Source organism: Pogona vitticeps, chromosome 1 (genome assembly GCF_051106095.1).
Source record: "Pogona vitticeps strain Pit_001003342236 chromosome 1, PviZW2.1, whole genome shotgun sequence".
Taxonomy (NCBI): domain Eukaryota; kingdom Metazoa; phylum Chordata; class Lepidosauria; order Squamata; family Agamidae; genus Pogona; species Pogona vitticeps.
The window spans coordinates 124,289,495-124,316,910 of NC_135783.1; the positions used below are offsets into that span (position 1 = coordinate 124,289,495).

General features: G+C 43.6%; 1 protein-coding gene and 1 non-coding gene across 3 annotated transcripts in view; one reads left to right on the forward strand and one right to left on the reverse strand.

Annotated features, from left to right (window-relative positions):
* Window positions 1-200: 200 nt before the first annotated feature.
* Window positions 201-27,416, reverse strand: part of FBXO9 (F-box protein 9) — a 33,307-nt gene continuing 6,091 nt past the window's right edge. For both annotated transcript variants that reach the window (XM_020813825.3, XM_020813824.3), the window contains 9 exons: window positions 26,837-26,936; window positions 18,516-18,646; window positions 14,164-14,278; window positions 9,322-9,440; window positions 7,840-7,930; window positions 5,437-5,532; window positions 4,076-4,169; window positions 2,424-2,578; window positions 201-1,408 (listed from right to left, as the gene is read on the reverse strand). In XM_020813825.3, coding sequence (XP_020669484.3) covers window positions 1,300-1,408; window positions 2,424-2,578; window positions 4,076-4,169; window positions 5,437-5,532; window positions 7,840-7,930; window positions 9,322-9,440; window positions 14,164-14,278; window positions 18,516-18,646; window positions 26,837-26,936 — 1,010 coding nt within the window. In that variant the 3' untranslated portion in view covers window positions 201-1,299. The remainder of the gene's footprint in view (window positions 1,409-2,423; window positions 2,579-4,075; window positions 4,170-5,436; window positions 5,533-7,839; window positions 7,931-9,321; window positions 9,441-14,163; window positions 14,279-18,515; window positions 18,647-26,836; window positions 26,937-27,416) is intronic.
* On the forward strand, window positions 21,247-21,412 carry LOC144586197 (U1 spliceosomal RNA). The gene has a single exon (XR_013540935.1). It is a non-coding gene; the product is annotated as a U1 spliceosomal RNA (small nuclear RNA).

The following is a 27,416-nucleotide window of genomic DNA, read 5'->3' on the forward strand; positions in this document are numbered from 1 at the left end:
GATGGGCTTCATCAAGTTCAACTTAGCTTAAAGGATTATTCTAACTGACACAAGTGTTGTACCAGTGAAATGGGATAATGACATGCCTTTCACTCTGTCTTAGAAAAAACCATGTGGTAAAAACATAAACACAGCATTTTAAAGGGCTGAGCTACCTTGTAAAAGAATACAAAACATTAAACAAACTTGACAAATAAAAAAACATTTAGAAATTTTAGTTTTTTGATTGAAAGTACATATTTATAATAAGCGCCATACAGCAGTTGCATCAAACTCCCAAGGTACATACGCAGGAGAAGCGGCAGACAGTACCTGAACATCTGTAGGAGTCCCGAAAAGCAAAAGCTCAATTAGTGTGACAAAACACCCAAGGGATGTGCAATAGTTCTGGCAGTTAGGTAAAGGGTTAAACAAACAATAAACACACTTGAAGTACAGCCCTACTTCATGTTTGCATAACAAAATTCAAACAATACATATTGAGGCTCAGTGCTCCTGACCGTTGCTGCTTCTCCACCAATCCTTTTCTGGATTAAGCAGAGAAGAGCAGCCAACTCATCAGAGTGATCCCTCTCTTATCTTCCACTCCATGGTGGGCAAAGTGCAGCCCCCACCTACACACATGTGGTGGACTGCAATTTCTAATATGCCTCACAGATGGTTAGTTGCAGTCCCACGTCGCCTGGACTGCTGATTTTTAGACATCCTCATTTTTTACAGTGTAAAATCCACAGGTTTAACAACTGGGTCATATGAAACATTGCAACTGCTGAGATTCTACTCGGTTTATCTGTTTCATTTTTCGTAAGGCTATGGTTTACACTGAAATGCATGACTTATCTTTGAAGGCAACCCAAAAACATGTATTTCAAAGTAAACATTTACTTTTGTATGTAGGCCACATACAGATGTAGGACAAATTTCTTCACATTTCGAGCCTTCCCCAAAGTACACACACCATGTCTTATGTACAGCAGTAGGTTTGTGACAATTCCTGAACTTAAGGTGCATAGGCAGATGAAGCCTTATGCTGGAAAGACAAGAGCTTATAAATCTGCTCATAAAATGACATGGCAAAATGCCTTTTTAAGTTATCAAAGTCTTTTCACTACATAAACAATAAAATAATCAAATGAAATAACCCTGCCACCCTAGATCAAATGTATTTCCAGTATATATTCTTCAAAAAAGATTCCCCATTTTAAAATAAAATTCAAATATATATATATATACACATTTATATAACTTAAGTGTTGTTTGCTGTAATCTCTTCATGCAATTTCTTCAGGTGTGACCATCTTAGAGAGGCCTTTCTGAAAATGCAGTAAAGCTCTTCACTCGTGCAAAGAACAAAGGGGTGTACATCTTGTCAATGTCAAAAGATGAAACTGCTGTCTCACCAGTAGATCTATAGAAGAGATAATAGAAATGAATTACTCATGCATTACTTTGGCAAAATGAAGAGGACTAGGTTAAGCTGTGTTGTCATACATGCTCTTCTCTATACATGGAATTACAATTTAGGAATGACAATGACATAAAAAGATGGGTGCGTCATATTTGTGCTGAAATTCTTTAGGAAAAAATACAAAATATGATGCAGAACACATATTACAGTTATCCAAGAATTAAAAGCAATTTTTTATTCTTCTGTTTGTCTTATGAAAAAAAGAAAAGAAAAATAAGCTATGAATTACTAAAATATTGCATAATTGTCCACTATGAGAAAAAGCATACAGATCTGGTAATTAGCATAGTTTCAAGGTTCAAGTATCAGGTTTTTCTTTAAAACAAGCTATCTTGCTATGGCATAAAAAAAAATTGTGCAGACTACGTACAATCCCAGAACACACAGTAAATGCCATGCCTAACTGCACCTGTATGTGATAAGGCACAGCTATATAGCAAAAAAAAAAAAACCACCTCAGCATATTATGCTATGAAGATTACAGCAACCCTCAATAATTCTAGACAACCACATTAAGGTTTTCTTGTGTTACAAAAACATCTCACACTTCCTGCCCAGAGCTCCATTGGTGCTGCACATGGGCAGCCAGTTAGTTTACGTCCCATTTCAAATGAAGCCCCACCCACCCCCGCAGACACAGAGTGAGGCTCCTGCACAGCTGGACAGACACTTAACAGAGAATTGTGAGTAGATGCGCCAATCCCTACATACTCCACACTTCAATAAGATTACTAAAGAACTGTAAAACATTCAGATACCAACTAGAATCACCCAACACAGACTCTCTCTAAGCAGAGCGCTCATTCAAGACACCTGTAAGAGGTGAATGAAAGTATCATGCTTTGCTCTGAAGTCTATTGACTTGCTTTCAAAGCAAGCCTGAAGTTTGAGTTTATCTCACTCAAATATACTCTTGTTTTTTCTGTGCCTTTTTTCTGTGCCTCTTAAAACTTACCTGTAAGTAATGTGACAAGAGTGATGAATCCAAATGAGCTTGTTGAATCTCTGGCGGCCACTGGAACACAGCTGTAGCCCTACATGAAAGCTGTGATCAGTTTCTTGGACAGGAACACGACAGAAATATCGGTATCTGTGGTAATCAATTGGTTTCTACATAAGAAAAAGAAACAGGATGGACAGTTAAAAAAAGTGAAATAAGAGATTTGCACTATATCTGATAAGCAGGTTAAGAACACAAAATTAATTACACTGCCTGTGTATTTCCATTAGTGGAAAATGTACAAAACAGACACAGTCATGCTTAGAGCAAATTCCCAATCCTCAATTTTTTTAACTGGCCTACTCCAAGCACTGGGACATCACCATCAAAAGCCAACTATAGTCATATTTTGAAATCTGAGTAAAACAAATGAAGATACCACTAATTTAACTTCTGTTAAAAAGGATGTGTACATGCCTGTCAGAGTTACAACTCTAAGGTCATGAAGCCCCCACAACACAAAAGATGGAGGAGAGCTCTTTCCAGGCCTCCAACAAGCTCTCTGATCCTTACATTCCACCCTCCTCCTTTAATCCTAACTCCTTTCCCTCTACCTAACCTACAGCCTCACCCTCCAACTCTGGGCTTGTCATTCTTGCTCTTTCTTAGACACCCTGTCCCACAATCCACATCCTGAGGCTGCCCCGCTGCTGGGAGTCTCCAAATAGTCCTGATGGGGGCATCAGGATGAGGCAGATGAACCCACTGGGGATGACAGAGGCATTCCCCTTACAGAGGATCTTAGGAATGTTGTGTTTCTTAAAATGCATTAAATATTTATATAAAAATACAGAGTAGCATTGTTTTTAAGCATATTAAGACAAGCCTTTCTTTGGAGATCCAGATTCAAATCCATACAATGACCAATAAATGTGTAACTTTGGTCCAGTCATCATCCCCCAGCTTGCCTAATTTATCGGGATGTTGGAAGGATAAAATGGGGAGGAGAGCCATGTAAGGTACCTTAATTCACTAAAGATGGGATATAAATGCAAGTAACAAATGAATAAATAAATCTGCCCATGTGTTTGAAGCCTGCAATACTATCCTCAGTCGATAACAGGGGAGCCTGCAACAAAATGCCTCCTCCACTGCTTTTAGCTTACCTCATACCCCACATTCTCAGTCTCTATCAATACCTACCTCTTTCTATTATCTCTTAATCCCAACCTAGCTCTGTTCCCCTCTCTAGAAGAATGAGGTGATGAAATCACATGTACATAAATGCAAAAATAGCTATATATGAAAACATATATGAATTCTTACCTAAAGCTCAAACAATAAGCTCACAGTAAGATTAAAATGAGCCATAATCCAGAAGTTCCGAAATTATACACCCATCCAATCCATGGATTTATAATTATGACTTTTCATCTAAAAATGCTTTATCCCCTTCTACATTTTTTTTAAGAAAAGGATTTACATTTCTCTTTTAAGGCCATTTCTTTTAAGAAAAGGTCTCAAGCCATCTTCCTAGATCCAAGGGATACTTTTCAAAAAGCAATTCAAGGGCTGTTCATAAAAAGAATTGTTCCAAACTACATCTATTTCTTGCCCTGCTATATTAATCAGTGACTTAGGTTTCTAGAATTTTCTTTCATGTGTACCTCTTCTTTCTTCTTTGTCATTACAGCAAACACTTTGGTTTGATTGTCTGTATCCTGGGAAAGGCGATAATGGCCAAGCAGGATTGCATCCGTTCTAAGGTTCAAAAGGAAAAGACTCCATTAAAATATATGTTGCTGCAAGAGTTGAAAGTGCTTTAAGGCAGAGGTTGTCAACCCCCGGGCCGCGGCCTATTACCAATCTGCAGCTTGAGCCTGACCGGGCCATGAAGAGAGACCTCACCCCCCCCGCACACACTCCCCTCCCCACAGCTGATTTGCGCACGGGCGTGTCACCACAGGCGTGAGTACTCCCTCACCCCTTCATGCAAGCCCTCGCGTGTGCAAAAGCAGCTATGGGGAGGCGAGTGCGTGCAGGGGCGGGTGGGAGGTCTGCCTTTGCGACCTGGTGGCGGTGGCGACTGGAGTGGGGGAGAGCTGGAGGGAGAGCAAGGCCCGGGTGCTCTCCTCCCGGCATCGGCGGCGGCGACGGGGGTGGGGGGATGGGGGAGAGCCGGGAGGAAGAGCAAGCCCCGGGTGCTCTCCTCCCTGCATCTGCAGTGGCGACGGGGGTGGGGGGATGGGGGAGAGACGGGAGGAAGAGCAAGGCCTGGGTGCTCTCCTCCTGGCAGCGGCGACGGCGACGGGGGTGGGGTGCAGAACCGGGAGAGAGAGAGAGAGAGAGAGGCAAGCAAGTATTTACGTTTAGAGCAGGAAGGGAACAGAGGTAGTACTTCCCCCAGTAAGGAGGCAGAAAGAATACGTATGCTGGCTTGGGGTATTCTCAGCCTCAGGTTGGGAACCATCATACCCCATTTGCAAAGTTCTTGGCATGTCTCTTGTGCGCGTGCGCTCCCCCACTACTTGCCATGTTCGCAGGAGTGCCTGCCCACCCCACCCATGCGCGCAGGTGCATGCTTGAAGGGGTGAGGGAGTGCCTGCCAGTGCCAGCAGCCTGGGAGTCTGAGCATGACTGGGGTGCTCCCTCCGGCCGCTCGCCTCCCAGGCTCCAACAAAGCCAGGGGCGGCACTCCTCGCCACCCTCAGCAGGCTGATGCCGCCTGCTTGCCGGGGCTGCCGCGTCAGTCTTCGGCGCTCCTCTCCGCCCTCCACCATTTGAATTTCCCACCGTGGAGGGCGTCGAGGAGTGCCGACCCTGGCGTGAGGGGCCGCCCGACCTCCCTCAGAGGCTCAGCTGGTCCGTGGTAAGGAAAAGGTTGAGGACCTCTGCTTTAAGGTGAAAACCTGGCACTGCACAACCTTTAAGCCACTATTTGCTCACTGCTAGCTGGGCAATTAAAAAAAATTATAACCCCCTTGATTAGCATTAAAATGAAAGTGTATGGTGCATAAAATAAACAAACCTTGTGTTTTTAGTTCGTAAACGAGGAACAATAGACTGAGGCTCTTCAGGAGTTGTTAACATCATTACTTGACCATCTGGGAAGAATCGCAGGTACCTAATAAATTAAGCAACCATTAACCTGGGAAGAACTTACAGGTTAAAAAGGCAGCAATCCAAAAAAACTTAGTCCTTACAATCTAAATGTTCCTGCATGACCACTAGAGCTTACCTGATTTCCTATGTCAATCAGTTTCTTGTGCAGCATCAGAGGTTACTCCCATTAAAAACACTGGACAGCGTTATAATGTCAGATCATTGCTCTGCCTAGCACGGCATTGTCAAAATTGACCAGAAAAAAATGAAGGGTACCTTATAAACATCGTGCAGGAACTTCAGATCAGAAATAAACCCCTAAAAGCTTCACTGTACATACTCGGGTGCATAATTTTTATATTTTATCAAACCCTTCAATTCAATTGCTGACAGCTCCAGGTTAGACTGAGAGAAACCACTCCTGAAACCTTGTAGCACTGGTTTATGTCAATATTGACACTGTTGTGACAGGCAGCTCAACGTTCTGAAAATATAAAATGGAGCTATCCAATGTTTCTAAGCTCACCTAGGAATGTAACAAACATAATTTGGCAGAATTTATAAACTACACTTAACTACTGCTGAAACCTTTCCAACAGTACAAGCAAATGTATCAACAGGAAGATAGCGATGTCATCTAAACACAACATATTCCAAGTTTTAATTTGTATACTCTAGAGCAGAGGTCATCAACCCCCAGTCCGCGACCCATTACTGGTCCTTGGATTAAGCCCGACCGGGCTGCCAAGACAGACTGCCCGCACCCCCGCACACATTCACCCCCCCTGCAAAGGTTGTTTGCGCCTGCTCGCACACTTGTGCGCTTGCGCAAATGACAGCGCAGCCTCACGGAGCCCAGCTGGAAAGCCAGCAGCGCGGATGGACCCAGTGGCTGGAGGCAAGAGCCTGGGAAATTTGAATGGCCTCCCCGTCAGGCTCTGCCTCCAGCCGGTGGATCCATCTGCGCTGCTGGCTTTCCAGCCGGGCTCCTCGGCTGTTCTCCCGGGAAGCCATTGGGCGCCTTCTCGGAGAAGCAGGAGCAGGTGGAATGCAACTGCCGCTCGGCACCTCTTCTCATGACAAAGGAGAAGGGGAGGGAGTGCTCCTGCGCTTTCTGCCCAGCCTCGCTCCCAGAGAGCAGGGGAAACTCCGCATCCCGTGTCAGGCTGGGTATAGAGAGTTCAAGGCAGGAGACTGTCGGCTCCCTGCCTGAGGATGGGAAACCACCCAGCCGTGAGCGGTTGAGGCGGGCTTGCTGCCTCCCCCTCCTGCCTGTTCGTATCTCCCTCCGATGCTGGCAAGCGAGCAACCCAGCTGAGTAAAAGGCTAGATTTAGTCTGCTGACCATTGCCAGTACAAAGGTGAAGGCACCACCACCCGGCCTCCATTTTGCAGGGATAGGCAACAGGGCGGCCCTTTTCCCAAGTCGGCGTTTTCTCTCCCCGGCTGGTGGAAAATAGGCCAGGCAGAGGGGGAGAGAGAGGGAGGTGATAACTTCTTCACCTTTGCAGCAACAGCCCCCCTATGCTGAGGTGTTGGGGGGGGGCAGTGGGCCCATGCTTCCAGGCAGGCAACCAGGAAGGCACGGTAGGGCAGGGAAAGCCAGACGATCAGGGCACGTGGGGGATGAACTGCGCAGCGCCGGCGAGAGCAATGACCAGGGGGAGTGCGGCTGCACCGCCACCTTCCCTCTGTCCACCACGACTGGCCTCCACGCGAACTGGGGAGCAGCCCTTTTGTGCGCTGTGAAAGAGCCCTGGGTGCTGCTCCCAGGTCATTTTTACACATGAGGCTGAAGAACAGCAGCGCCCTGCCTGATCTCTCGGTCATAGGTAGAGGAGAGGGATAGACAAGGATGGCTGTAGCGATTGACGTGAAAGAGGGAGGGAGGCGATGACTTCTTCCTGCTGCCGATCACCTTTGCAGCAGCAGCCCCCCCCACGCCAAGGGTGTGTGTGTGTGTTTTTTTTGGCAGGGGAGAAGGTGGCAGTGGGCCCATGAGTGTGACATGAGCGTGGGGGTGCACCGCCCCCCACCGGTCCTTGCACGAAGCCAGTACCCCCAAAATGGTCCGTGGTCCCAAAAACGTTGGTGACCGCTGCTCTAGTCTAGATCAAGACAGTCAACTAGCAGCCTTATCTGTGGCCATTTGTGACACCTGCACACAACACACAGAAACCCTGACTGATGTCCTTGGAAATAGATTACTTGGTCTCTACATTCCATCCTGTGAATGCTTCATACAGAGCTGATGTAGACCAGGGGTGACCAAGGAGTACCCTCTGTCCTGCCAGAATTGATTAACACACTCATTTTGCAATAGTCGTACCTGTAATAGTCCACTTGGTGCCATGCCCTGTAGAAACCATCAAGAGACTCTTCTCCCTGACGTATATATGTTGTCTTGCTGATATATACACCTGCAAAAGATAGAATAAAAGCATATAAAATTACGCATAAACTTGTGAACTATAAACCTTTGTGTTCAGTTAATGTCTACATATAAAATGTTTTAAATGTCCATGTTTAATAAAGTCATCTGAAATTTATACAAACCAATAGTATTCCTAGCACAGAGTTCACACAATGATCTTTAGTCTTTTCTCTATTATTATTTTTCCAGCTATAGTCATAACTATTGTAATAAACCCAAAATATCAAACAGTTTATAAGTGGGTAAATCAGCAATTCAAAATGTAAGTAATTTAATAAATGCCTCATTTCCAGTTAATCTACAGCCATTAATAAACTTTTCATTGGTATGACACAAGCTAAAGAAACAATCTAAGAAAATCCCAAGTCTGCCTGGCACACTGAAACCAACCAGAGATTTCCTAGTACAGTGGTGCCCTGCTTGACGATGATAATCCGTTCCAGCAAAATCGCTGTTAAGCGATATCGTAGTCAAGCGGAAAAAACTCTATTGGAATGCATTGAAAACCGGTCAATTCGTTCCAATAGGGAAATACCTTATCGTCCAGCAAAGACTGCCCATAGAGAACCGCCGATCAGCTGTTCAAAGTTGCTGTAATGCGAAGCTTCCCTCCGGAAAGCAGCCATTTTGCAAAGGGAGGGAAGCCATTTTGTGAACGGAAGCCATTTTGCAGAGCTGGAAAAAATTGCTGTTAAGCGAACAAAAGGTTCGCGATGCAGGCTCCTAATCGACGTCAAGCGGATTTCCCCCATTAGAACCATAGTTTTGCAATTGCAATAGCGATCGTAAAAATGTCATCGTGAAGCAATTTCGACGTCATGCGGGGTAAGCGTATAGCGGGGCACCACTGTATACCTTAAGCATAAATCCAAAAGTGTGACAACTATTTTTTCCAAAGAGCTTGTTTGTTTGAAAAGACTTTTTTCCCCAGAAAGTTTGTCCGTTCTTAGTTATGTACCAGAGAATCCAGGGGTTTTCCTTTTTTCAATGCACAAAGACCAAGATTCTCAGTAACAAATCCAAAGGCTGAGATTGTTCATTGTTACAGTAATGCTGCTTACTTAGAAATGCCCTCACTCTAATGGATTTTGTTTCCATTAAGTGATCTCTTACTTCTTCAGGAGAGTGCAATTCCACCGAGAACAAGCAAACATACGAACTCCTTTTGCTTAGGAACTACCAGTTTCCTTTCTGTATTGATTCAGCTTCAACTTATTGCCCCATTTACTAAAACCAGACAGCACTTCAGCACCTCCCCAGTCTCATCGGAATCAGATGATGAAGGGAAACAGAGCTGAGATATTTAAAAAGACCATTGCAATTATGAAAATTCTGATGTTCTCAGTTATTATTTCAACTCCCCTTTGTCTTACTTACCATCAAATCGAACTCTGGGTCTCTCCAAAAACATTTGTCTCCATGAGGTATAAGGAACCATTTTATTACAGGTCCTGCCCCAAACCTTCAAACAAGCCTGACGCCAGATTTCAGGATCCCTGATGAAAAGGACAGCATGTAAACTAACATACACAAATACTGAAAAGACTACTAAGAAATCACTCAGGTGTGATGAGATGGGTTCATTCAATTGAATCTTTAAATTCATAATAAGATTAGTGTCTTCTCAAAGGGAAAAAACGCAATAATCTTACTGCATTTTCCCCGAAGTCTCTATCAGGTGCATACGATAACTAGACATGCTACTGACACAAATATTGTCCTTTAGACAAGTGGTTCCCAAATTTTTTTTCACTTGTGTAACCCATGGCAGCCCATATCCATAAACTGAACCTTTTACACTGGGGAGGATTTGGGGGAGGGGAACGACTCTCCGGCCTCTTGTCTTCAGGTCAATTGTATGAAGAAGTCTTCAACTGGACTGTTCACTTCCTATAATAGGATTTCCTTCAGAATTAACTGGAGACCATCTTATTTCTTACCACATCTCTGTTCAGAAGCTGCTGAAGCATCAGAAGACAACAGTTCTGTGATTATAACAAGGGTGGTGCAGTGGATAAATGGACTAGGATTCTGGAGACCTGGGTTTTATTCTCTGGCTCTGCCATGAAACTCATGGGGGAAAGGGAGGGACAGGTAAAACCATTCTTTAAATACGTTACTTACCTAAAAAAAAAAACTATCTGAATCACTGTCAGTTCTCAGAACAACAACAACAAAACCCATTCCTAATAATCAAGACATATAATTGAGAATTACACTTTCTCCAATTTACACGGAAGGAAATCAGAAAGTACACTCCTGTGGAAGACTTCCTCATGCAATTAAGCTAATTAAGGTTGCTGAGAAGCTGTGAAATCCACTATGAAGCTAATAGCGCATTGCCAATTTTCAGACTTTTTCACACCAGCAGCTTTTTCTCAGGAGTGCTGGGGGGCAAGTGCAGACCCCAAGTTGCCAGCTGAAATTAAAACTGGCCTTCAGTCCCTCTCCAATTATCAGCCCCTGATTTAGTCCCTGAACATCACGCCCATTCTACACATGAAATGGAATCGCCCAACATGGTGGATGCCATGTTGGAATTCTTCTCATAGCAAAATTTCCCACAAGTAAAAAGAAACCCCAATTGCAATGGGCGTCTTCAGGATAGGGCCTGAGTAACACAACACAATGGGGGAGAAATGGACTGCCTGCTCTATTAATTTTCCATTTTGCATTTAATGGCCAGCATCCTATTGCTAGTCTTAGCTAGATTGCAGACCTGCTGAACTGATTTCTGAATAGTAAGCAGACAGTTTATGTAAACCTCACTGAGACAATGGGTCTCCCCTACTTGGGACTTGATACTGGCCTAAATGTCTTTAATCAAGGAGAGCATTAAATAATACCGCCCATAGCAGCAGTCTGATTCAGAACTGCTCACTATCACTTCATTCTGCTGCATGTGTAGATCCAGCCTCAGAATCCGGCTTATAACAGGGTAGGAAGGACTTTAAGATCAGTGTTTGAAAAGGAGGAGGGAAGACTAATGGGGTCACTTGTCCCCTAGTCCTGATGTACTGAGACAAATGGAGCAGCATAGCAAACCTCCTGCAACTTTCCAAACAACAGGAAAAATAACTTGCCTGGGACTGCCTATGGAGCAGTTTTGTTTGATGCAAGAATCTGGAAATTTGATTGGTTTGTGAAGCACTGGCCTATGATCAAACTGACTTTCCCCCTGATATTTCCAGAAGTGTTATTATTGTCTATTCCAACAATAACAATTCTGTGACATTTTAAAGTTATCTTGGGACATGTTTCCAAGTGAAGTGTTATTCTGTGTTAACAGACAGACATAAAGATGGTAGTAGTATTAAACTATAAGGTCAGAAAGAAATGTAATACAAAAAGTACAGTATGACAATTAGTGTTTGTTTTTTTTTGTTTTTCACTTCACTCCCACTGGTTAACATTCAACAGGTAACAATGTACTGCATATACATTAACTGCAACATGGAGTAACACTTATCTGGCAAAGTGGACTCTAACCCACAAAAGAGGATATTGTAATACAGGAGTTGTCAAAACTATGGCCCGCAGGCCACATCTGGCCCACCTTGCCTTTCTAATCAGCCCAGCAGGTGCACGGGCTTGTGGGAGGGGGAGCAGAAGTGCGGGCATAGAAGTAAAACGAGCTGGAGACTCACTCAGGATGGTCACCATAAGATGGGAACTCTTTCCAGTGGGGGTGGGGGGCAGTTACTTGGTGGGTTTGGGGCAGAGAGGTGTGTGCGTGTGCGTGTGCGTGTGTGTAGTGCGCAGAAAGCCAGGCTGCGCTATTCTGTGTGCGCGCGCATACACACCTTTCTTTTGTAGAGGGAAGCTGGGCCGAGGGCGCAAAGGTAGCCTGGAGCAGGACACAGATGTGTGTGTGTCCCCTATCCCCGTCTGCTCTGGGTGCAAGGACAGCGAGGAGAGCGCGCTGAGCCAAGCCGGTGGGGGCAAGGAGGCAGGAGATGTGTTGCTGAGGTGGGATTGGCCACAGAGACGGACAGCTGCTGCGTCACTGTTGACAATGGGCAACGTGCTCGTGGGGGCAGCGAGCAGTGTGTATATGTTGCATGGTGTGCAGAGGGAAGAGCGCATGCGTGCTGGGCTGGCCATCGTGGCCCACCACCACCTTCTATGGCAGGGGTGAGCAATTAATTTCTATAGGGGGGCACATGAAAAATCTGAACTGTGTTCGGGGGCCGAACCAACTTTACTTAAAAATAAAATGAAACAGTGATATGATTGTATTTATTTTAAACTTGTTAATCTTCACAAATACTAAAGAGGTCTTTTTGCGGTATGTTAAATATAAGCAACTGATCAACTTTAGACAAAAAGCTATAAATGGTTTTGAGGTTCACCTTGTTCAGTGAGAGAAATCCAGTCTGTCTTGGGCTTGAACAAATGCTCGGGCCGCACTTTGCCCAGGTCTGTTCTATGGGAAGGCTATCGAAGGGAGACCCCCACTCCTCCCAGTGTGTCATCTCCCGGGATGATTGCAAACAGGTGTTCCACTTTGCCTGGCCCGCGGCAGCAGACTGCGTGTGGCAGGAGGGCCCGCGGGGGGCTCCCTGGCTGACATGCCTCCCTCCCCCACTCCCACATCCCTCTGCCAGCGGGGGCTGTGTCAAGGAAGCTGTGGCCCGACCGCCACTGTGAATTGGGCATTGTTTCCTTTTCCCTTTGAAACCTAGCTGTCGCTCCTCATGGGGGACAGAAAGCCCTGGAAGGATAGAGCAGCCGGGGGGGGGGGGAAGAGAGAGAGAGAATGGGAAGGGGGTGCACATGCTCCCCTTCTCCTTTTGTTGTGGGAAGACAGGGAGATATTTCAGTTGGTTATGTTTCTCCACTCCTGGCAGGTCCTGGCCAACTGGGCAAAATAATGGAGGCATTAAACCACACCACACTGGGATTCTTTAGGAGCTGCTTTTCAGAGAGGCAGCTGTTTTAGTCCTTTTTCGTAGAGAAAAGTAAAAGAGTACACCCAAGTGCTGTGGTACCTTTTTTTTTTGTCTTAAGGGACTGAAATACTCTGGTTTTGCTGTATGTTGCTTGGCTTCTCCCTCTCCCTTTCTAGCAGTTGGCAGCTAAGTCCAACTGTGATAGGTTTAACAGATGTGATTGGACTAAAACTCCCATCCATTTGAGCTGTGTTGGCTGGTGAAGGCAAACTATAGTCTGCTCCCCTCCCAACAGTGAGGGACAATGAACTGGCCCCTTGTTTTAAAAGTCTGAGGACCTCTGTTATGTCAAAAGAGGTCACAAAAACCTGTGCTTTTTCTAATTGCTGATAATCTGCTGTGTTTGCCTTATTTCTATTTTGATTTTAAATTTTAAAATTCTCTAACTGCAAGGTGACCCAAATGATTCAAAACAAAAGCTAAATAGAAATATTGTCACATTTTCCAGAAATATTTCTTAACATTGTTAAAGTTATGAGTCATGAAAGAATTTTCCAAAATGTAAATTTCCTTATTTTACAATACCCATTAACTACCGTTTTTGCCGGCATACAAGACGACTGGGCATATAAGACGACCCCCCCAACATTTCCACTCAAAATATAGAGTAGACGGCTCTGCTGTGCCACGGGCAGCCCGGGGCTCTGCCCAGGCCCGCCCTGGAAGTTTGTGGCTGGCGACCAGGACGGCGAGGAGAGGAAGTGGCTGGGTGGGCGGTGGCAGCAGAGGAGGAGGGGAAGGGAAAGCAGCTCTTCAGCGGCGCGCGGGCGAGCAGCTGGCTCAGCTGCGAGGAGGACGAGGAGGGGAAGCGGGCAGGCGGCGGAAGAGGAGGAGGAGGAAAAGGGGAACCGGCTATCCGGCAGCGGATGGGCAAGCAGGCAGCTGGCTCAGCGGCGGCGGGCTCTGGCTGCTCAGGCATGGACGGCTCTGCTTCCCTCCCTCCGTCCGTACCGACCACCTGCCCGCCTGCCTTCCTCCCCTGCCGGCGCGGCCCCGCGCCACTCAGCAGCTGCGGCGGCTCCTTCCTGGCCCAACTGAAGTGCACCCGGCACATAAGACGACCCCCCCACTTGGAGGCATGTTTTTGGGGCCACAAAAGTCATCTTATACGCCGGCAAATATGGTAGCTTGTTCTGATAACTGTTGTACAGTATAAGGCAGGTTGGTGATTAAAGTATCTTTTTTGTTGTCCTTATGAAGTGAATACTTTAAAAATAATTAACCACTATACATATGACAAAGTGGTCTGTATGAGTTTCAGATGTACCTGGCGCAAATGTAAAAACCTCTGCAGACCAACGATAACTGCTCTAAGGAACGCAGGTCCAGATCACTGGAAACCACCCATCGAAAAATATACACCAACAGCTCCATAGGAAACACTATGGAAAAATAAATGAGTATATTGGATTATATATCTCAAAGCCTAACTGGGTATTTCCCTCTAAAACAGGTGATTCCTAGGAGTTTGTCTAAGAATTACTCACTTTTTTTACTGTGTTCTATTTTAATAACCAAAGTTATCTTTAAGATATTTTAAATGTGTTGCTTTTTTGCATAGCATGTCTGTTCCAAACTGCTACTTCTCTGTAAACTGTTGACTCCTCTGAACACAAATATGTAAAGTATAGTAATTACTCTGCATGTCAACAGTATGCTTACACGTTCAGATGTAAAAATCTTGTTCTTCCAATATGTATATACTGTCTGTGTGTGTGTGTGTGTGTGTGTGTGTGTGCGCATGTGTACATACAGTGGCACCTCGCTTGATTACGTTAATCCATTCCAGTGAAATCGCTGTAGAGCGAAATAGTCGTCAAGTGAAATAAAAAAGCCCACTGAAATGCACTGAAAGCCGTTCAATGAGTTCCAATGGGCGAAATACCTGCTCGTCCAGCAAAGATCCTCCATAGAGCGGCCATTTTCTGCTCCCTGCATAGCGAAAATTCTGTCCTAAAAACAGTGGGGAGCCATTTTGCACAGCGGGTGGCCATTTTGGAAACCCGACGATCAGCTGTTTGATCGTCGTAAAGTGAAAAAGCGGTTCCCGAAGCAGGAAACGATAATCGTAAAGCAGTTTTTTCCCCATTAGAACATCGCAAAAGCGATCGCAAAAACCGAATCATCAAGGAGATTCGTCGTTTAACGAGATAATCATTAAGCGAGGCACCACTGTATATATGTGTGTGTCTGTCTCGCCAGCACTCAAGAAGATTATACGCTCAAGCAAGAAATCTTTAGGAATTCTATATGTAAGACTCTCCTAACACAAGGAATATTTTTGAAGATTTAAACCAAGACTAGGAAGAAGATGGGCAATGTAAATTCTTACACCAGGTATTGAGAATCAGTGGATTGTCCTGCCCTTCACAAAACAGCCTCTAATAATCTAGATTAGAAAATTTATGAAATTAAATATAAAAATAAAAATGACAAGATTAAAATATAGCAGTAAGACAAAATAATCACTGCACATCTCCATATTTATGTCATACATCCTGTGCTAAATATATGACATGAGATTGGCCAGCTGATGAAGGGCTTCTCTCTATGAAGTGGATTCTCTTCTTGACCTCTCATCAGCTTACAAGGTCCACTTCTGTAACATTAAATAAAGCCCACAGATAGTGTACGCAGAGAAGGAAGAATGGTAACCTTTTATGGCCCTGATCGATTGACTGCTTCCTAAAATTTGTATCCTGTTTTCCCACCAAAAATAGTGTTGAAGTAGACAATGTATGAGATTCCTTTTAAACCTGCCTAAGTATTTTCATGTTTCTTGCAAGAGCTGTTATGTTTTTAATGAATATTAACTCTCCAGGTCATGAATCCTAGTAACAAAATATGTAATCCTAGTAACAAAATATGTATGCTGCTTACCAACAGTCTCCCTACCTGAGCTGACGGAGGTGATCTCGGATCTGGTGGTGAGGACCCCCAGACTTTTGGTACTGGGGGACCTCAATCTCCATGCTGAGGCCACTTTATCAGGGGCAGCTCAGGACTTCATGGCCGCCATGACAACCATGGGGCTGTCTCAACATGTCATCGGCCCGACTCATGAGAAAGGCCATAAACTTGACCTAGTATTCTCTACGGGACAGGGGGATGGTGGTCTGGATGTGGTGGATTTATCTTTGACTCCGTTGTCATGGTCGGACCATTTCCTGGTAAAATTTAGACTCTCAGCCACTACTACCCTCTGCAGGGGTGGGGGATCAATTAAAATGATCCGCCCCCGGAGACTTATGGATCCTGAAGGATTCCTGAATGCTCTAGGGGAGTTTCCAGCTGATATGGTTGGCGCTCCTGTCGAAGCCCAGGTCGCCTTGTGGTACAAGGAGATGGCCCGGGCGGTTGACACGATCGCACCTAGGCGCCCTCTCCCTGCCCGCAGAGCCTATAAGGCTCCATGGTACACAGAGGAGCTTTTGGCCATGAAACGGTTGGGGAGACGGCTTGAGCGCAGATGGAGGAAATATCGCTGCGACTATGACCAAACACAGCTTAGAGCCCATTATCGGGCCTACTCTGTGGCAATACGGCTGGCGAAACGCCAGTATTTCTCCAGCCGTATCGCTTCCTCGGTGTGTCGTCCAGCAGAGCTATTTCGAGTGGTCCGGGACCTTCTTCAACGTAATGGTTCGGTGGAGGTCCTGGACTCCTCAGTGGCTCGCTGTAACGAATTTGTTACACACTTTGAGGGAAAAATTGCTCAGATTCGCAAAGATTTGGACTCCACTGTTGATGCAGAGCCCATGGTTGTGTCCAGTGCTCCGGACTTATGTCATAATTTATTGGATGAGTTTCAGTTGTTGCGACCTGAGGATGTGGACAGGGTGCTTGGATCGGTTCGTGCCACCACTACACAACTCAACCCTTGCCCATCATGGCTAATAAAGAAATCTGCCAGGGGAGTTTGCACCTGGATCCTGGAGGTCATCAACTCCTCGTTAAGAGAGGGAGTGGTTCCTGCCCCATTAAAGGAGGCAGTGATTCGCCCACTCCTAAAAAAACCTAATCTGGATCCAGGTCTAGTGAACAACTATCGTCCAATAGCAAACCTCCCTTTTCTGGGCAAGGTGTTGGAACGTGTGGTGGCTGAGCAGCTCCAGGCTCTCCTGGATGAAACGGATTATCTAGATCCATTTCAATCGGGTTTCAGGCCGGATTATGGGACGGAAACTGCCTTGGTCGCCCTGTTTGACGACCTTTGCCGGGAGAAAGATAGGGGTAATGCATCCCTGTTGATTCTCCTGGACCTCTCAGCGACTTTCGACACCATCGACCATGGTGTCCTTCTGGACAGACTGGCTGGGATGGGAATTGGAGGCACTGTTTTACAGTGGTTCCGTTCCTACCTGGCTGATCGAGTCCAGGAGGTGGTGCTGGGGGACAGTAGCTCTGACCCATGGCGGTTGCGTCATGGGGTTCCTCAGGGCTCTATACTGTCCCCCATGCTGTTCAATATCTACATGAAACCACTGGGGGAGGTCGTTAGGAGGTTTGGGCTGAGGAGTCAGCAATATGCTGACAACACCCAGCTCTACCTCTCATTTTCTACCAATCCAGGTGTGGCAGTCACCGTTCTGAACTCGTGCCTGGACTCGATAATGGTCTGGATCAGGGTCAATAAACTGAGGCTCAATCCAGACAAGTCTGAAGTGCTGCTGGTAGGTGCCCCGCCAGATAGGTTAAAGGGCCATCTCCCTACCTTAGACGGGACTACACTCCCCCTAAAGGATAGGGTCCGCAGCTTGGGGGTGCTCCTTGACCCCAGTCTGACCTTGGAAGCCCAGGTGGACTCAGTGTTCAGGGGTGCCTTCTTACAGCTGCAGAGAATATATCAACTTCGCCCTTACCTGGATGAGCGGAGCCTGGCAGCAGTCACTCATGCACTGGTAACAACCAGACTGGATTACTGCAATGCGCTATACGTGGGGCAGCCTTTGAAGACGGTCCGACGACTGCAACTGGCACAGAACCGGGCTGCGGGGCTGGTAAGTGGTGCCGCCGCACGGACTCATATCACGCCGGTTCTGAAAAATTTACACTGGCTGCCGGTTGCTGCTCGGGCCCAATTCAAAGTGCTTACTTTGACATATAAAGCCCTAAACGGCTTAGGACCTGGTTACCTAAAGGACCGCCTTCTTCCATATGTGCCTGCCCGTCCTCTAAGATCAGGCCAGGAGGCCCTTCTGAAGGTGCCATCCTTGAAAGAGGTGAAAGGGATGGCATGTCGGAATAGGGCCTTCTCGGTTGTTGTCCCCCAACTTTGGAACACCCTCCCTAGAGAAATCTGCATGGCTCCGACACTCTTGGCCTTTCAGCGCCAGGCAAAGACCTTTCTGTTCACCCAGCATTTTAATTAATTAATTTTAATGTTTTAAGAAATATTTTAATATATGCTATTTTATACTGTCTCTTAAAATGTTTTTAATGTTTTTAAGTTTTAATGTTGTACGCCGCCCAGAAGCCACTGGCAATGGTGCGGCTAAAAAAATATTGTAAATAAATAAATAAATAAATAAATAAATAAATAAATAAATAAATAAATAAATAAATAAATAAATAAATAAATAAACAAACAAACCATCCTGCTAATAAAAAGCATCTTACCTGAAATATGAGTCTGATTCACCTCAAGCTCAGGCTGACACAGTTTGATAGACGATTCCTGCAGAGTGAGTTGCTGCTGAAAGTAGGACATAAGGTCAGCCATCTTGCAATCATCCTCATTATCTTCAATGCTATAAAAAGAAAACATAGTTTGAGATCAAGGCATCGTAGAATAATAGCTGAACTATTTCTAGTACAATCATAACCAGATCTATATTGAAGCCCATTCATGAAAATAATCTTTATTTTCAATTATATTTGGAATTGCAGTATAAAAATAATCTCTTCTTTCCCATTTATACCATGTTCTCAATCTAATTCCTTGGAAATAATGGATTTTTAACAAATTTAGTCCACTTTTTTGTACTTAAGCTAGGAGTTACTTTTTAAAAAGCTACTATCGTGCAAACTTCACATGGCTTAAAATTCAGTATTCAACTGAAAAAAAGTGAAGTCACTAATATAGTTAGATCTAATACAGTCATTTAGACATATTTTTCTTACTTCTCTCTTAAAAGAAAGTAATGTTAATTATGGAGGATGGAAGAGGTACTTACCACTGTGAGCTATATTTACTAAAACCTGTAGGCATTTCTATACTGGCCCAAATCCTGTTGCATAGCTCTACACATGCAATTAGAATGATGTTATTAGCAGCTGCAAATCACCACTGACCAAAGGCTTCCTGTAGTGATTTCACAGTGCACAGGACTTCAATGTACGGTATACAAGTAACTTGCACTCCAAAACTGGCAAAGGCAACTTTTAATCAGTGGTGATTTGCCACTGCTGCAGATGTCATTCCTGCAACAGATTTCAGACTTTCTATCACTTAAATCACTATAAAGCAATATATGACACGCGATTTCTGTAATCTAAATATGGAACAACAGATGCTGAATACTGAAGCTATCTTATCTACTATTTACCCTGGAAATCATGCTACCCTGAACACACCAATTTTGCCAGATTTTGGAAGTTAGGCAGGGTCAGTCCTGATTGCTACTGGAACAGGCAATGACAAAGGACACCAAACAAAGACAGGAAAAAAATTATGTCTGAAACTCTGGTGTGTCATTGCCAGTCAAAGGTAGCAATACTGGTCTAGTTGGATCATTAAAAACAGATTATGCTTACTCAATAATTTTATCTTCATGTCCATAAAAACGTTATTTGGACTATTTATTTATTTATCTGATTTGATTTCTATCCTGCTCATATACACCAAAGGTTTACTCTGGGCGGTTTACAAATTTAAAAACAATAAAACCAATAAAACCTGGATTATAAATCTAGGATGGCAAAAGTATAAGAAATTAAGATACAGTGGTGCCTCACTTAACGAGCACACTGTTTAATGACGAATCCGCATAGCGACACATTTTTTGCAATCGCTAATGTGATCGCATTGCGATGTTTTAATAGGCAAAACATCGCATTGCGATGATCACTTCTGATCTTCGCATTGCGATGTTTTGGGAACAGCTGATCGGCGGTTCCAAAATGGCCACCGGGTCAACAAAATGGCTGCCCGCAGCGTTTTCGCGCCCTGCCCTTGCTTACTGGGCGGCGAAAATGGCGGCCGGATGGAGGATTCCCTGCATAGTGGTGAGTTTTTCCCCAATAGGAACGCATTAAACAGAGTTTAATGCGTTCCTATGGTGTTCCCCCCCGCATAGCGACGAACCCGGATAGCGACGTTAATCCTGGAACGGATTAACGGGGCTATGCGGGGCACCACTGTACGGCAGGAGGGAAAGCCTGTCCAAATAGCCAGGTTTTAAATTTGTTCTTGAAAACACCCAGAGAGGGTGCTCTTCCAACATTTTTATTCATGGCTTGGATGAAAGGAAGCAGGGAATACTTTTATCATGAATTGCACAAAATTGGATGGGATACCCTGGAACACAGAAACAAAATTCAAAAAGGTATTGACTGATGGGCTCAAGAACTGAGCTGAAAACAATAGAATGAAATTTAACAGGGATAAATACAAAGTTCTACAGCCCAGGAGGGGGGAATCAATGCGGTTAGAAGGAGGGAGATACTTGGCTCATTAGTACTATGAGCAAGAAGGAACTTGGAATTGTTGTAGATCAAAAGCTGAATATGCTATTTTAGACTGCATTAATAGAAACATAAGTCTCCAAATCCCATGAAGTACTAGTCCCCCTCTACTTGGCACTGATCAGGCCTCATCATGAGTACTGCGTCCCATTCGGGACATTACATTTTAAGGATGCAGATAAACTGGAAAAATTTCAGAAGAGGACAATAAGGATGATCTGGGGATGGAAGCCATGCCCTATGAGGAAAGACTACTGGCATGGCATTTTCCCTGGAATAGCCCTTGCATCTCCTACCCTCTTCTGTCCCCTGACCCCCCAAGTCATGGTGACCCCCTGGCTGCACCTCCCACAGTACAGGGTTGCACAGCCCCAATGTGGGACCTCCATCAGGGGCTAGGTGTTCCTCCCACAAGCCTCTAGTGCATAGGTATTAGCATAAGACATTAGCATATGCTAATACCTGTGCACTAGAGGATTGTGGGAGGAACACCTAGCCCCTGATGGAGGTCCCACAGGGCACCCCAAAACACTGAGGAACTCTCTTGGCCTCTGGCAGGACTGGGCTATGCAACCCTGTACTGAGTGGGAGGTACAGCCAGGGGGTCACCATGAATTGGGGGGTCAGGGGACAGAAGGGGGTATGAGGTGCAAGGGCTATTCTAACTCATACCTTGCAAGGGAAATACCATGTCATAAAAGTGGTTTTCCCAGGAAGAGGCTTATCCATTGTACTTTGGGTATGCTGTTAATCTCTGTGTTTCCCCAAATGTGGGAAACTCAACTACATAATTTGTGTTAATGGGGCACTATGTTTGTCATTTTTATTTTTTATAATCTCTTTATCCTTTAGTTCCTGGCTGTTTTCACCATCCTCTACCATTTAAATTTGTAGCCATAGCCCCATTGGTGATGCTTTGCAAGATGGTTTCCCCCCCTGCATTGAAACACATTGATTACATAAGACCAATTTTTTTATCCCAAAAAAGTGGGGAAGTGTATGCTGCTGGCTTTCTAGGAAAAACAGCAGCATACACTTTCTTCCCCACTTTTTTGGGATAAAAAAGTAGGTCTTATGTAATTAATGTGTTCCAATTGGGGGGAAAACTGTCTTGCAAAACAGGATAAAAAAAACTATCTTGCAAGGCAAGGACCCAAACATCGTGCACAACATCGCTCAAAAAAAGTCATTGTCTAGCGAATTCCTCATTTTGAGGCAATTGTCTAGCAGCGAGGCACCACTGTATAAAAAAAGTTTCTCCATGTATTTTGAGGTCTGTGTACCCTGCTGGTCATTGCAAGAATGGAAACCTTTGAAATGACTGCCATCTAGTGACAAACACTAGAATGGTCACAAGATCAGTATTTTTGTTTTGAAACAGAGGGGTTTGTTTTTCCATTTCTTTCTGTTGAAGGCTAATCCCTAAACACCAAAGACTAACAAAAGAGCCTCATTAGAAAAAAGCAGAAATTTGCTTTTAGAAGGAACACACATTTTAAGGGAAAAGACTGTTTATTGTAATACATGGTTGCCTCAATGTGCATTTGCCAAATTAGCTTGCTTATGTTTTGGGATTGGTAGACTGGGAAACAATAGAGATTTGTTTGCACATCTGATATTACAGGCACATGGCACTTAAGGATTTGCAAGCTTGCTGGGATAACAGTGTAACGGGGGCAACGATGCATTTGCCAATGTGGTCTGACTCTCAAGTGTAACCAGTTAGAACCCCTGAAACGTACAAGAGATAGTTGCGAGCTTAGATGCAAAGAGTCAGTGCTAGGAACACCACTCCTCCGTAGCCTGGCACCAGGTTCTTAAAACCCACTTCATTCTCTAACAGCCCATCAAGATCCTGTGGCTGCCAAAGAACAGGGTCCTTACTGATCGGAGTGTTTAAGCTATAGAACAGTCTCCCAAAAGAGAGGCTCTGGCTCCATCACTGTTGATTTTTAGACAAATAAACAGTTACGGTTCTGCTATGCTACATTATGCTTCTAAACAATGGCTGAAATCCACTGCCAGAAGTTACACAACGTAAGGCTGATGATGTCATCAGGCACAAGATGTTTTCAGAAATAAAAAAATTCCAATCACTCCTGGGGCTCCCACTGGATCCCTTTTGTTGTGGGGAAACTATTGGATGCAGTAGGAATGGGAGAAATAATTCCAAAAATCATTACCAGTGGCCTTTACTGGTGGCAGCAAAAGCAAAGGCTTGCCTCATCCTGCAGCCTCCAACAAATTCCCCATGATGAAAGAGATCCCAAGGGAGACTTGGTACCTTTGCAGGATGGGGGGAAATAACTGGAAATTTTTAATTTTTGAAAAATTGCCATGGCTAATGATGTAATCAACTTTATGTGGTGTAACTTCTGGCAACAGGACTGCAGTCATTGTATTGTACAAAGACTGATTTTACTTGTTTGTGTGTCTTTTAATGTCATTTTACCTATTTAAATATAGAGAAAATTGCATATAAATTAAACAAACAGATCAATGAGCATACTACAGCATAGGTTCTTAACGTGTGGTCCATAGACATCCTGTGAGGTCGCAATGTCCTCACAGAGGGTCCACGAAGGCTTGAAGAAATGTTATGATCTTTTGCAGTTAAAATAGAAAGACTGAAAGCAAGAGGAAAGAAAATGCAGAACAAAATTTTAATTTCTCTTGCTTCTTTGTGTAAAACATGTTTTTTTCAACCTGCTGTCTCTATTAAAAACAAATACAAGTAAAAAATTGGTTATGAAAATAACTGTTTGATAGCAAATGGTGAGAACATGAAAGTGAATGATGCTGAGTGGCTGAGAGACAGTACATGACATTTCTTGCTACTGCGCAGTCAGAAGCCATGGGAAGGGAGAGTTGGAGTCAGTCAGTGTGAGTGAGCGTTCAGACAGACTTCGTGATTATGTTTCTTCTCTGATTTCTGCTAATGAAACCATTTGGTTCTTGATAGATACAGTGAATTTTTGATATTATCGCAGCGAATTTTATTACAATACACTTTGGCTAAGCCTCAGAATAGATTGTTGGCTGAATCCGAAACATAAAAGAACTGATGCTGTTGATGAGGGTGGATCCTGTTCAAAGCAAAATGAAGCTTCCTCCAGTCACCTTAAAAAGTGTTGCCGTTATAGCAAGGAATATCTGTCAATGAGACCGTTAATGAGAAACTTTAAATAAATATTTGATGCACCTTAGAGTTTTAAATCTGGAGTTAAGTCTTGGTGGTCTGTGGCAGCAAAATATATTTAAAAACGGTTTGTGGTAAAGAAAAAGTTAAGAACCACTGCAGTACAATGCTTTGCTTGGTACAGCAAAACAGCACTAACAACAGCTATTCTACAAATGATAAAAAAATCCTATGCAAATATACTGCAAATTAAATCACACGGTGTTCAATGAAGCTTGCTCCCAAGAAAGTGCACACAGGATTGCATTCAATGTTCTTTTATTCTAAGGAGACAGAACAATCCTAACACCCTCAAGATGTCCCAAAGGGCTTGTGATAAGGCAAAAGTTTCCTTTTCTTAGAGAGATGTTACAGGTGATTCAGCATGTCGATTACAAGGTGCTTCCCTTAAGCTTGTAAAAAGCTCTGTAGACATAATACTGAATATTGATTTATGTCATTGCTGCCTATTTATGCTTTTCTGTCATGCATGCTTTTCTTTTTAGTTCAGCTGTTTAACATATCTAGCAATTTACAAACAACAAATTTTGACTGAAACAGAAAATAGAATACAAATTTAAGCAGTTACACCAGGATTGTCCAAAATTATTCATGACTGTATGTTCTCATTTCTTAAAACTTCTAGCACAGCAGAAATAGTTGAGAATTTTATATACCAAAGAACAAAACACTTCTAGAACAAAAGCTAGAATCCTTTTTGCTTTTCTTCTAAAGGCAGCTGCACACGTGGTTTTTCCTCCTCTGAAATTCTCTCCTCATGAGATTGCAAATACTGATTTTGCAACCAGGTGCACAATTGATTGAGCAAAGGGAAGCATGCTGGGGGGGGATGTGCGCAAATGTTGTTATGCATGCATAATGCAGAAACAGGATTTTCGCCTATATAAGCAGTCATACTATCTGGTTGCAAAATCATTCTAAAGATACTGAAACAATCTACAACTGTTACCTACCAGTTCCTTTAGTATGTGTGTCACTTCATAAAAAGTCATACAGTGGTGCCTCGCTTAACAGGCACCCCGTTTAACGACAAATCTGCATAGCGACGGATTTTTTGCGATCGCATTGCGAAGTTTCTAATGGGAAAAATCGCTTTGCGATGATCAGTAAGCTGTTTCGCTTACCGATTTTCGCATAACTATTTCCCAACAGCTGATCGGCGGTTCCAAAATGGCCACCGGGTTAAAAAAAAAAAAAAAAGCCCACCCGCTGTGTTTTCGCCCGGATTCCTTGCTTACCGGGCAGCGAAAATGGCGGCCGTATGGAAGATTTTCGCATAAAGGTGAGTTCTTTGCCCATAGGAACACATTAAATGGGTTTTAATGCATTCCTATGGGCTTTTTTATTTTGCATAGCGACGAATCCATATAGCAACGATTTTGGCTGCAGGGATATCATCGCTATGCGGGGCACCACTGTATTAGTACGTTACATTTAACTAGATACTGGACAGAATCCTATAGGCAAAGTTACACTTCTATAAGAGAAATCAGAAGAGTACAAGTGTACCCCGGTTTACAAAATTAATCAATTCTACACAACGTTATGTAATGTGGAAATTTTCTAAACCGAAATACCAATTGCGCTAGGAAAGGGGCGGTGGTATAGGCGCAATGCACCCTGGAAAAACACTTTCGTACTGCAGAAAAAAGAGAGAAAAAAAAACGTAAACCAAGGCATTATTTTCCATGGATTTCGGTTTGTAAACTGAAAACTACATAAACTGAGGCGTTCGCAAACCGAGGTACCACTGTAGTACCATTCATTAACAATGTGCTGGCTTCATTCCCAGGAATGCAAACAGCACCTCATTAATGAGCTGCTATTTGCTATCAAGACTCATGTGAGTTATCTTAATTAAAGTGTAGCTCACCAGAGATTCTGACCACTTGGCTATTAACTGTGATAAAGGAATCTATCTATTGCAATTTAGTTTCTCTTCCATTATGGATCCAGCAGGATCTTTCACAACTCATATAATTTCAAGCAAAAGTTATACTGATCATAACATATATAAGCCAGTATCCTGTTTATGCTAGCACAGCGTAAAGTTATGCAGGCTTAAATGTACTGGGCATTACATACGGCAACAAGGTATTGCTCCATGCAGTTATGCAATCGTGAATCCCCAGCACAACTGGCAACACAATACACTGGTGGAAGTGCTTTGGGGATCGTACTTTGCCCTTGGTTGTTGCAGAACTACTACAAGCTCAACCTCCAGCTGCATGTGTACAGTTATACAACAGGATTTTGGTCACAGTATGTTGGCTTACTATACTGGAATGCTGTAAGATTGTATGTGTCATTTTTCTGCTGTGATGAGAAATACTCATATTATTTTTTCTGACTCTGTTTCTAGTTAATTGTTAATTACTATAGAATAAAATCTGGCAGCAAGGCAGCATTCACAAGTAACTACATCTTTATAAAACTGCACTTTAATCCTAGAAGTTCACTGATCTTTTGGTTCAATAAGTTATAGTGACAACTGAAATATACACAGCAAGCACTTAAAGAAGCTGTGCAGGCTAAGTATTAAACTGACAAAAAGCCTAGCCCAACACACTGTGAAATCAGTCCCACCAATTTCAATGGAACGTCTACGCACCAAGCTAAAGCATTCCTCCAGCAGCCACCAAACTTTCCTGCACACAGATCTCCCTGCCACTGAAAACTGGTTCTGCACAGATTCCCCGTTCTCCAGATCTTATCTTGCGGAATGAGAGAGAACTGAGAACTGTAATGTGGACTGCTCCCTCCTGAGTCCACAGGAACCCACCATTTCACCACCAGATTGTGCCCACTAACTGTGAACAAGCTTTCCATTATACAGAGTGATGGTTTTTGCCATGATTACTCAAGGATATGACAGAGTACAAAATCACCCCCTTTTGCCAAGTTAGATTGTTTTCCATTTACTTATATCAGTAAACTCTGGCATATATAACTCCATAAAAGTCGGTTTTAATTGAGTTTAGGAATGCAAATATGCAGCCAGATAGTGCTTCAGGATCTTATCCCTTGAAATAATAAAGAAATATGCCATACTTACTAGCTCTTCCCAATAGTGTCACCATCTGGAGATCGGGTGTAGGTAATCTTAAACTCAATATCTGGGACCAGTTGCATAGCCAGACGGTAAAACTTAATAGCTAAACACAAAGGTTAACATCTACTAAAATAGACTGTATTTATATTACAATTACTGAAAAATTATTAAAACTGCTTCTAAAATCAGTATTTTCCACAGTTCTTATGCAACTGTTGTTTTTTTTATACCACTGTAATCTTACACCAAAAATTCATTCAAAACAAGTTCTTCAAAAAAGTGAGTAACTGTTATTCATTAAAAGGTGGAGGGGGGTGAAAAATTGCTCACATCTAGCCTGTTTCCAAAAAATAAGACCTAACCTGAAAATAAGCCCTAGCATGATTTTTCAGGATGCTCGTAAGCCCTAGTCCTAAAATAAGCCCCAGTTAAGTGAAACCCCGCCCTCCACCACTGTGCAGCAACCAGAAGAAGTTGACATGACTATTTGAATAAATATAGATTGTTGTACATGAAAAAAGTAAACATTCCCTGAAAATAAGCCCTAGTGTGTTTTTGGAGCAAAAATTAATATTTCTTATTT